At 41.7% G+C, this 12,287-nt stretch overlaps 1 protein-coding gene across 2 annotated transcripts in view; it reads right to left on the reverse strand.

The window, feature by feature from the left end:
- Window positions 1-10,353, reverse strand: part of iqgap2 (IQ motif containing GTPase activating protein 2) — a 79,033-nt gene extending 68,680 nt beyond the window's left edge. Inside the window, exon 1 of one of the 2 annotated variants that reach the window (XM_029716789.1) lies at window positions 10,056-10,353. In XM_029716789.1, coding sequence (XP_029572649.1) covers window positions 10,056-10,101 — 46 coding nt within the window. In that variant the 5' untranslated portion in view covers window positions 10,102-10,353. The remainder of the gene's footprint in view (window positions 1-10,055) is intronic. The other variant, XM_029716788.1, reaches the window with a different exon arrangement.
- Between the last annotated feature and the right edge of the window lie 1,934 nt (window positions 10,354-12,287).

Consider the following 12,287-nt stretch of genomic DNA (forward strand, 5'->3'; position numbering starts at 1 on the left):
CGTCGCACAGTTCGGGCATGATCAGATTTAACTCTCGAGAAACTGCAGCATTGAGCTCACAGAAAAAAACAGAATGAAATGCAATTCAAATAATTGAACCGAAGTTGGTCAATTACACGGAACCCAAACCGGCTGCGCGCGTGCACTATCGTGCATAAATTTATTTTGTTCCCCTACACCAAAACGCGATCACGGCACGCAGGTTAAAATATCAAAACAAACTCTGAACCAATGACATTAATTTGGGGACAGGTCGAAAAGCATTAAACAAGTATGGCAATTTAGCTAGTTAGCTTGCACTTGCTAGCTAATTTGTCCTATTTAGCTAGCTTACTGTTGCTAGCTAATTTGTCCTGGGATATAAACATTGAGTTGTTATTTTACCTGAAATGCACAAGGTCCTCTACTCCGACAATTAATCCACACATAAAACGGTCAACCGAATCGTTTCTAGTCATCTCTCCTCCTTCCAGGCTTTTTCATCTTTGAACTTATATGGTGATTGGCATCTACACTTTCATAGTATTACCACGACAACCGGCAAAACATTTCGTCTTTCAATCACCAACATGGGTATAACCAATGAGAAGATGGCACGTGGGTACCTGCTTCTATAAACCAATGAGGAGATGGGAGAGGCAGGACTTGCAGCGCGATCTGCGTCAGAAATAGGAATGACTTCTATTTTAGCCCTTGGCAACGCAGATGCTCGTTGGTGCGCGCGAGCAGTGTGGGTGCAATAATTGAATAACATGGATTTCTAAATTTATTTTGCGACGCGTGCGTGACGTGTCTGGTCTGGTCAGCATGTTAGTTGTTTAAAAAAACGAAAAAATTACCAACATTTTGGTTAGGCAGAATAAATTCCAGAAAACGTACAGTATTATATAGAGCCATGATTGCATGGAACTCCCATCTCCCTTCCAAATGAACAGCAAACCTGGTTTAATAAAAAAATAAAACATTTAAAACCTGATAAAGCAACACCTCATAGCACAACGCCCAGATATGTACCGATATGTAAGTAGTTATGTTCTTGAGCTGTTCTTGTCTATTAATGTTCTGTGTCAAATCAAATCGTATTTTTCACATCCACATGGTTAGCAGATGTTATTGCGGGTGTAGCGAAATGCTTGAGCTTCTAGTTCTGAAAGTGCAGCAATATCTAACATGTAATATAACAATTCCAACAACAACTACCTAATACCCACAGCAACTACCAGGGAAGTTGTGGACCCCAGGAAGAGTAGCTTCTACTTTCACAACAGCTAATGGGGATCCTAATAAAATACCGTCCAGCCCCTGAGATTGGGTCTCATAACAGGAAGGATTGGACTGGTTGGCCCAAGTGGCAGTTACTGAGGCTGTACAGTACATGGAGAGTGTGAAGTGAGTATATACACATGTATTCTACATCTGATGAGTGCATGTCTATGCTGCAACTCAGTCTGTAGTATGCGTGTAGTGGGTGACTATGTAGTAGATGGACCAATATTAAAGGGCTTAACTGGTTAAATCTACAGACTGATTAGACCACAAAGTTACTGGGGCAACTGACAAAGTACCCTCAAGACCCAAAGTGGAGTAGTGGGCCCTGGCAGGCTCAGAGACAAGACAACTCTGCTGACTGAGTAGGCTAGGCTACATCTCTGCAAAGCCCATTCATTCAGAATAACGGAGTATACTGCTGACACCACACACACCTTGGTGAGCATTGCAAATCAGTCCTAGAACTCTTGTTAACAAATCCCAGCAGAAATCAGGCCTAATTGGTGCCCCTTTATTGGGCCATTCCAGTGACATCTAGCCCTGTAGCTCTTGTAACCTACTCGCACTGGGGCAGGTGATAAAGACGAGCTCACCCAAAAACTGCAACACTCAACTCATCATAGGGGCAAATTGTGACGCAAGGGTCTGCTTGAAACATGACTTAATTGGACAAGCCATTGCACTTCTAGTTTAGGGGTGAATTAATAAAGGATCTGTTCACCCTGAAATGATGCCAAAAACCAAAATATATGGGGTGGGGCGGATGGACAGACACGAGAGGGTTGTGACACAGGACAGTACAGGACAAAGAACCCGGACATAAACTCAATTGAACATCTCTAGAGAGACCTGAAAATAGCTGTGCAGAGGAGCTTTAAAGGATCTACAGAGAAGAATGGGAGAAACTCTCCAAATACAGGTGTGCCAAGCTTGTAGCGTCATACCCAAGAAGACTTGAGGCTGTAATTGCTGCCAAAGGTGCTTTAACAAAGTACTGAGCAAAGGGTCTGAATAGTTAAGAAAACGTGATATTTTTTTTTACTGTTTTTGCTTTGTCATTATCAGGTATTGTGTGTAGATTGATGAGGGGGAAAAAACAAATTGGCCTGAGTACCAGGCCATTAGAACCTGATGGTCATTAGCAAGTTGGGTACTACCAAAGCACATCCAGAGTGCATAAGAGGAGATTACCGTGACTCAGCGGTCACGTGGAATTTTACTGCAGCCATGACTTGGTGTGGCGGTAATACGGTCACCGCAACAGCCCTAGCTGAGACTCAGATTTTTGAATTTTACTCGGCCTTGTCCCTGGATGGTATGTTGGTGGTTGGAGATATCCCTCCAGTGGTATGGAGGCTGTGCTTTGGCAAATTGGGTGGGGTTATATCCTACCTGTTTGGCCCTGTCCGGGGGTTTCATCGGATGGGGCCACAGTGTCTCCTGACCCCTCCTGTCTCAGCCTCCAGTATTTATGCTGCAGTAGTTTATGTGTCGGGGGGCTAGGGTCAGTCTGTCACATCTGGAGTATTTCTCTTGTCTTTTCCGGTGTCCTGTGTGAATTTAAATATGCTCTCTCTAATTCTCTCTTTCTTTCTTTCTCTCTCTCGGAGGACCTGAGCCCTAGGACCATGCCTCAGGACTACCTGGCTTGATAACTCCTTGCTGTCCCCAGTTCACCTGGCCGTGCTGCTGCTCCAGTTCCAACTGTTCTGCCTGCAGCTATGGAACCCTGACCTGTTCGCCGGACGTGCTACCTGTCCCAGACCTGTTGTCCCAGACCTGCTGGAACCCTGACCTACTCACCGGACGTGCTACCTGTCCCAGACCTGCTGTTTTAAACTCTCTAGAGACATCAGGAGCGGTAAAGATACTCTCAAAGATCGGCTATGAAAAAGCCAACAGACACTTACTCTTGTGTTACTGACTTGTTGCACCCTCGACAACTACTATGATTATTATTATTTGACAATGCTGGTCATTTATGAACATTTGAACATCTAGGCCATGTGCTGTTATAATCTCCACCCGGCACAGCCAGAAGAGGACTGGCCACCCCTCATAGCCTGGTTCCTCTCTAGGTTTCTTCCTAGGTTTTGGCCTTTCTAGGGAGTTTTTCCTAGCCACCGTGCTTCTACACCTGCATTGCTTGCCGTTTGGGGTTTTAGGCTAGGTTTCTGTACAGCACTTTGTGATATCAGCTGATGTAAGAAGGGCTATATAAATACATTTGATTTGATATTTAATCTGTCGCTTCCTTCATCCGTCAGAACACCAGTAGTAACTGAGGGAAGGAAAACATATATATTTTTGAATATATAAGTTACATATCTGGATATTATTTCTGACGATATAGCATATTGCTTTGACAATAACGCAATATTATTTTTGTGCTAATTGGCTGTACCTGCACCAAAACAGTATTTTTCCTTCATAGCTTGTTCTCAGCAGTTTTATTCATTTTCTCATGGCTCCCTCTTGTCCCTCTACAGCAGACATATGGTGAGCAATGTGAGGAACATCGAATTGCAATAAAATCACAGTATCTAATAGTAATACATATATAATCTTGAGAGTCGTGAGAATCGCCATACATATCGTATCGGCACCGAAGTATTGCCTAACGGGTTAAGGTCAAAGGAAGTATTGCCGAACGGGTTAAGGTCAAAGGAAGTATTGCCGAACGGGTTAAGGTCAAAGGAAGTATTGCCGAACGGGTTAAGGTCAAACAACTGTTTTGTTTACTGTTTAGATTAAATCGAGCGCTCTCAAACTTCCCATCATTCTGATTACGGTAGTCATTTTGTCACCCTCATGGCAAAGACACGGAGAAATGCATATGATGCAGCTTTCAAGTTGAAGGCGATTGATCTGGCTGTTGGAAAAGGAAATAGAGCTGCTGCACGGGAGCTTGGTCTGGAGCAATAACTTTCTTGGTAGACTACTGTTTACTACTAATTTTTTATTTTTTGTTACAAGCCGTGTTTCGTTAAAGCCTATTTATTTTTGTTACAAGCCGTGTTTCGTTAAAGCCTATTTATTTTTGTTACAAACCGTGTTTCGTTAAAGCCTGTGTAAAGTTAATTTGTTTCAATGTACCGGTAGGCATCTGCGGCTTTTAGACATGTGCGGCTTATTTATGTTCAAAATATTATTTATTTTTAAATTCAGTGGGTGCGGCTTATATTCAGGTGCGCTTAATAGTCAGGAAATTCCGGTAATGTTTTTCTATCCTGAGTAGAGGTCGAACGATTATGATTTTTCAACGCCGATACCGATTATTGGAGGACCAAAAAAAGCCGATATATATATATATATATATATATTTTTTTTTTTGTTGTAATAATGACAATTACAACAATATTGAATGAACACTTAACTTAATATAATACATCAATAAAATCAATTTAGCCTCAAATAAATAATGAAACATGTTCAATTTGCTTTAAATAATGCAAAAACAAAGTGTTGGAGAAGAAAGTAAAAGTGCAATATGTGCCATGTAAGAAAGCTAACGTTTAAGTGTCTTGCTCAGAACATGGGAACATATGAAAGCTGGTGGTTCCTTTTAACATGAGTCTTCAATATTCCCAGGTAAGAAGTTTTAGGTTGTAGTTATTATAGGAATTATAGGACTATTTCTCTCTATACGATATGTATTTCATATACCTTTGACTATTGGATGTTCTTATAGGCACTTTAGTATTGCCAGTGTAATAGTATAGCTTCCGTCCCTCTCCTCGCTCCTACCTGGGCTCGAACCAGGAACACATCGACAACAGCCACCCTCGAAGCAGCGTTACCCATACAGAGCAAGGGGAACAACTACTCCAAGTCTCAGAGTGAGTGACGTTTGAAACGCTATTAGCGCGCACCCGCTAACTAGCTAGCCATTTCACATCGGTTACACCAGCCTAATCTTGGGAGTTGACAGGCTTAAAGTCATAAACAGCGCAATGCATTGGGAAGAGCTGCTGGCAAAACGCACAAAAGTGCTGTTTGAATGAATGCTTACGAGCCTGCTGGTGCCTACCACCGCTCAGTCAGACTGCTCTATCAAATCATAGACTTAATTATAATATAATAAACACACAGAAATACGAGCCTTAGGTCTTTAATATGGTAGAATCTGGAAACTATCATCTCGAAAACAAAACGTTTTTTTCCCGTCAGTGAAATACGGAACCGGTCCGTATTTTATCTAACGGGTGGCATCCATAAGTCTAAATATTCCTGTTACATTGCACAACCTTTAATGGTATGTCATAATTACGTAGAATTCTGGCAAATTAGTTCGCAACGAGCCAGGCAATGAACGCAAGAGCAGTGACAATTTCATGTTAGCAGGCAATATTAACTAAATATGCAGGTTTAAAAAGATATACTTGTGTATTGATTTTAAAGAAAGGCATTGATGTTTATGGTTAGGTACATTGGTGCAACGACAGTGCTTTTTTCGCAAATGCGCATGTTAAATCATCACCCGTTTGTCGAAGTAGGCTGTGATTCGATGAGAAATGAACAGGCACCGCATCAATTATATGCAACGCAGGACACGTTAGATAAACTAGTAATATCCTCAACCATGTGTAGTTAACTAGTGATTATTACATTTAAGTCATTTAGCAGACGCTCTTATCCAGAGCGACTTACAAATTGGTGCATTCACCTTATGATATCCAGTGGAACAACCACTTTACAATAGTGCATCTAAATCTAATGTTTTTAAGATTGATAGTTTTTATAAGATAAGTTTAATGCTAGCTAGCAACTTACCTTGGCTTCTTGCTGCCCTTGCATAACAGGTAGTCAGCCTGCCTTACATTGCACTCCTTGTGGAGTGCAATGTAAGGCAGGTGGTTAGAGCGTTGGACTAGTAACCAGAAGGTTGCAAAAACGAATCCCCCCTGAACATGGCAGTTAACCCCCGTTCCTAGGCCATCATTGAAAATAAGAATGTGTTCTTAATCTGACTTACCTAGTAAAACAAATATTTAATTTTTTTTAAAATAAAATTAAAAAGTAAAAAAAAAAAAAACATTTTAAATCTAAAAATCGGCGGCCAAAAATACCGATTGTTATGAAAACTTGAAATTGGTCCTAATTAAAATCGGCCATTCCGATTAATCGGTCGACCTCTAATCCTGAGGGAGTGACAAATCAAGATACACGAGGTGCTATGGGCCCATGCCATAGTATTACAAATACAGAGGAAGTGCTCCAGGTGTAGCCAAGAGAGACCGTACCACCTTGCTCTGGGGTGTGTAAGTCCAGTCATAGAGGGCCTCAGTCATGCTAGTGTTAGTTTCTCTCCGCTCCTTAAATTGATCAATTTAAGGAGCGGTTTATTGATTGGCTAGAGACCCCATGCACCTGCTTACCAAGGTCTTAAATCAGTCTCTGGTTAAAAGGCCTTGACTCAAAAAACAGCTTACAGTGTTGCCTTCCAAGACCAGAGGTGTGCATCACTAATCAGAAAGGCTACATAATCAATTGTTCTCGAATAGGTTTGGTAGTCTAGACCACACACTACATCTCACTACAAAACTCCATTCCACCAGGGCGCAGCAGCAACCATGACCGAGTGCTGTACTACAAAGCCTTGATAAAGACAGGTGATGCCAATTAAGGGGATCGTCAAAGGAAAAGGGCATCCCTTTAGAGGGCGAGAACAAGATGTCAGGAGAAGTGCAGTATTATCATAAGGAGACGTACACTTGGAATACGGAGGAGGAATGGAGGGAATAGTGAGGCATAGGATGTCAGAGTGAGGGAGGAAGAGGGTGAGCTTGAATCGGTTAAATTGTGGGAAAAAGGGAGATGGTTTGTTAAAGAAGAAATGGCAGAAAGTATAAGCAGTCTGAGCTGTACGGCAAATCGAAGACAGGAGGAGAAATGGAAGTGATTGAGGGAGAGGTATCAGAGGGGGTAGGTGTGGTGAAGTCCTCAGAGCCTGAAGCTTGCACCGAGGGTCAGGATAAAGAAAAGTCTGACGGTAGGAGTGACATTTTTGGAAAAAGTGGCTGACCCATTTGTGGTTTAGGGTGGGTGAAAACAGAGTTGGATGCTGTGGAATTGGTGAGGGTAACCAGAAGTGGTGTGGTGATAATTGATTGTGTTTCTGCTGGTCAGAGGGAGCAGGTGATCCATGTTAAAAACGAATGGGGACAATAGATGTGAATTGTTTTGCTCTCAAAAAAAGGGTGCCATTCGAACGGAGTGATTACTGGGGTAGCGGTAAATGTGAAAGTTGACCAACTGAAGGGGAAGACTCCTGGTGTTTGTGATGCTAGTCGTTTGGTGCGATGCATACAGGGTGGCGTGAGTGGTGAAACAGAAGTCGTTTTCTGTTCTTTAGAGTTTTGATGTTGAGCCTGCATGATAAAGTGATGTAATAAATAAGTTATCCTGCATGAGCTTTTGTGCCGAATAATTTACATTGTTACACGTGTCAAGCTTATGGGCATGTGGCAGTACTGTGTAGGAGGGAGGTTCCTAGGCGTGAGAAGTCTGCAAAAGGGCATGAGACAAAGGAATGTGCAGCATTGGGGAAAGTCGTTATTTTTTTTTTTATTGTAGGGGTGCCCATGGGGCTGCGGATCAGAAATGTCCGGTGCGAGAGAGGCAGGTTGAGGTTTCCAAGGTTTGAGTAGTGCAGAAGTTGGGAGAGGAGTGGTGTGAGTAGTAGATCTGTACCTGTACAGAGGGATATGCCAACAAGTGATATATGCTTCAGTAAGATAAGATTTTTTGTTTATAGTAATGGTTATCAACTGTACTGCAGGGATGGAACGTAAGTCGCAGAAAATTGAGGTTGTGGTGGCAGCTGCAGTAGGGTATTTGGGTGTACGAGACAAGTGTGTGGTTAGATGGTAGTGTATTTGTTGATTTATTTATATCTTTTTTTTATTTCAAGCAAAGTATAAGGGAGTTACACTCCAGCCTAGTAGGTGGAGGTAAATCAACATTGTATTGGATGCCAACCGCCGTTAAACCTCATCGAAGAATATGATGATTAAGGGGATCGCCAGTCAGTGTCCCAGCTTGCAAACCGTGAGGCTGTTGGTTTGTTTGGTGGCCATGAGGCCATTCGTTTCGATTTTGATTCTTTAGTTTAGGCATGCCTGTTAATAGTTTTCCTTTTTGTATATTTGTTTCCATCACCATCTGAACATAATTATCTGCTTGGGCTCGTTGACCCAAAGGAATCAATACAGAGCTGGCCCTGGACCTAAAGTAACCTATACACGAGACCCCATCCGGGACTCGAGCGGATCCGGATCCAGAATTCTAAATAAATGTCACGGGTCTGATCTGATTGTCACGGGCGTCTGTAATCTTAACTGACTTGTCCGGAACGACCCATACAGACCCGAACACGACTACTGCAGTAGAGAAAGAAAAATTGCATAATTTACCCTGCTGTTCTTTGTTTTTCACAAGAGTGGCGTGTGTAGCTTGTTGTTGGCCAATCATAAGTCATCAAAGCGGCAATAGGCAACATTCATAGAGCCTCTGTGTGGGACTCCCTCCTCCTAGTGTCACTCGCTCACAGTAGCTTGCAAGGCCCCTGCTAGAGTGTCACCTCTATACCTCGTGCTTTTTCAGCTCTGGTTAATAAAGTAACTTAAATTTACTTTGCTGCTGCTTCTCTCACTCGGATCGGGTCTGACCAGGTCTATACGGAACAGGTGTAGTTGTTCTCGTGTTCATTCCAAACGGGTCTCAATATTAAAAAAATGTATTTCTGAATATCGGAGTGGGATGGGAAAGCCCCAGGTCCATTTCGGAACGGGTCCAAGAGGCCTCTAAGGAGTAAGGACCACCTCTGCCCTTCCAATAATAAACTTCTCATTTTGTGTTAATGACACATCCACTGCAAACAATACCTTCAACCTTTCCTGTTTGGACACTTGGAGTCAGAGTTCATGTTAACAGAAAACAACCATGTCAGGCCAACAAACAGTTTCAGGCATTTCCACTATAGCTGACAATGCAGCTAAGCTATTCACTGGTTTGTCTCAGAAAAAAAGACTATTGACCTTATTGCTTGATTGAATATCTCTCACCATTGCTCTCAGATTTGAGTGAGCATAGGCTGAAATGTTGTCAATAACACACAGGTCTTAAGTGACAAACAGGTAAACATGTTATTGCCGTTTGAAACCTTTGGAGATATATTGACTGTTAAATTGCTGTAATACCCATGCAGAAGGCAGGTGTGGATTTCTTAACAGTAACAGAAAAAAGTTAATATTTAACCACTGCGAAAATGCCTTCTGCCTGAGGCCCTGGACTGTCGACTACATTAATTGTGTACTAGGACTAGTCATATTACTATAAGGCTATATTTCACAACTGTAAGGCCTTAATGGCAAAGTTTAGTTGTTTGCGACGGGCAATGTGTCTGTCTGAGGGACATGGGTATGAGGGGCAGGACACATTGTCTGACAATAGCCAAATTGCATTCATTCAATACAAAAAATACACACTCCAAGTTCGATATCATCACAATGTGATAGGCTTTAGAAATCTTACACCTAAATGCGTAAGAGTCAAAGTTTAATGCTATTTGTTTTAAAACTATATTTCATCTATTTTATACGGTGAACCGCTCGTCATCGAACATTCTGCTTTTCAACATCAAACTTCATGCGGTGCCTGAGGTTCGCCCTGCCAAAACAGCCTTTACAAAACCATCTGTTTCATTTAACAAACATGTAGGCTACAAAAAAAAAGTTGTCTATCGAATTTATTTGCAAATGGTGGATTAGGTCACTTTTACTTACTTCCATAACGTGGCTTGTGTGAATTAGCTTTTTCTTCATAGTACATCCTGCCTCGGTTCCTTCGAACTTCAAACCAACGCTAGCTAACAGCAAACCATAAACCGCACCTCGAGTTATAAGTTCAATATAAAACAAAAAGCTAATTTGTAGTGGTGCCACTATCAATAGCAGCGGCTAAACCGTTTTCTAAAGTTCCTTTCCGTCGAAATGCACCGCATGCCTCCTGTCACTCGCTCAGCAGAACTCCCATCGCGTTCACCCTTGTTGGAATCATGTCAGAAGTGCTTGTCATTCAATTTCCCTCTGGTCCAGTGCAAGTGTTCACAGTGGGTGCGCTCTGAACTGACCCGACCGCATTAATTATTTAGCCGTCTCTAGCACCACCTGGTGGCCAATTTAGCATGACATGATGTCCCTCTTGCTAGAATAAGGGCGACAAAATAGCATTGGTGGGAAAAGTACATAATTGTCATACTTGAGTAAAAGTTAAGATACCTTAATAGAAAATGACTCAAGTGAAAGTCACATAGTAAAATCCTACTTGAGTAAAAGTCAAAAAGTGTTTGGGTTTAAATATACTTACGTATCAAAAGTAAAAGTAGATTTATAAATCATTTCAAATTCCTTATATTAAGCGAACCAGACAGCACGATTTTCTTGTTTTTTAAATTTATGGATAGCCAGGGGCACACTCCAACACTCAGACAATTTACAAACAAAGCATTCGTGTTAAGTGATTCCGCCAGATCATATGCAGCAAATAGGGATGACCAGGGATTTTCTCTTTAAGTGCGTGAATTAGATAATTGTCCTGTCCTGCTAAACATTCAAAATGTAACGAGTACTTTTGGCTGTCAGGGAAAATGTATGGCGTAGAAATTACATTATTTTATTTAGGAATGTAGTGGAGTAAAAGTAACAGTTGTCCAAAATATACATTGTAAAGTACCAACACCCCCAAAAACGACTTAAGTAGTACTTTAAAGTATTTTTACTTAAGTACTTTACACCACTGCAAAATAGCCTCAAGATAGCATAATGAATGGGTGAAGATGTTGTGGCTATCTTGTCTATGGAATCATTAGAATAAAAGGGTCGTTTTTTAAAGTTTATGTAGTTGGTATATCAAGAAATGCATGGATAGTTAGGGATGACATTACACTTGGTTTGAAGACATCAGCATAATTGTGGACTCCAGTCACATGACTTGGACTCGTCTGACTCCAGTTACAAATTTTATGACTTGAGATTCGACTTGATAGAAAATAAAATAACTTGACCTGAACTTGGAGCCTCAAGACTCGGGATCGACTTTGATTTAAGACGGATACCTTGAATTTATCTGGCCAGGTTTTGTAATGCTTTGTCACTCATTTTGTGGTACAGAGTCTATGTGGGCTACTCTACACGCAGCCAGAGACAGCAGCCGCAGCACTGCACTTGCAAAAAAAACCTGCAACAGATTGGCTAGTGAAACGCACACTCGGCACTGATTGGACTAGAAAACTGTCAATCAAGCGGTCGACGTCACCATGGATCCATGTTTCCCTTTTCGTTTTGTTTTGTCTTGATTACACACACCTGGTTTCAATCCCCTTATTATGTTCCTTATTTAACCCTCTGGCTTACCTTTCTGTTTTGTCCGTGATTGTTCGTATTCAGTGGTTGTTGGAGGTGTTCGCCTCACACTGGTGGTTCCTGTTGGAGATTTTGCGTGTGTTTATGAGTAAACTAGACTGTTTCGCTCAAACCTGTGTCCTGCGCCTGACTCCGCTACGTCTCCAAACCCAGTTCATTACATCTACACACTGAGCACGTCAACCTGCCTTGCCTTCTGCTGATTTCATGCCTTTACCACTGCTACAAGGTCCCTATTTAACAATTACATCATCAAAATGTGTTGTAGAAAAAATAATGAAATGGCCTGTCTGGTAGCCTCAATAAATAGACAAAGATTTGTAGTTGAAAAAGTCATTGCATGTATACAATTTTTGTTTATCTTGACTTGAGACTTGACTTGAGATTTTGTGACTCAACTTGACTTGCTCTTAGAACGCACGACTTGGACTTGACTTGAGTCAAGACCTATTCTACTTTGGACTTGACTTGAGACTTGGATCTTGTTACTTTAGACTTGCTTGTGACTCGATTCATAGTGACTTGGTCCCACCTCTGGACATCAGAGAGGTTCACTTTACACACCAAGCTTGAAGTCAGCCAGGTGGAAGAGGT

Source organism: Salmo trutta, chromosome 27 (assembly GCF_901001165.1).
Source record: "Salmo trutta chromosome 27, fSalTru1.1, whole genome shotgun sequence".
Lineage (NCBI taxonomy): Eukaryota > Metazoa > Chordata > Actinopteri > Salmoniformes > Salmonidae > Salmo > Salmo trutta.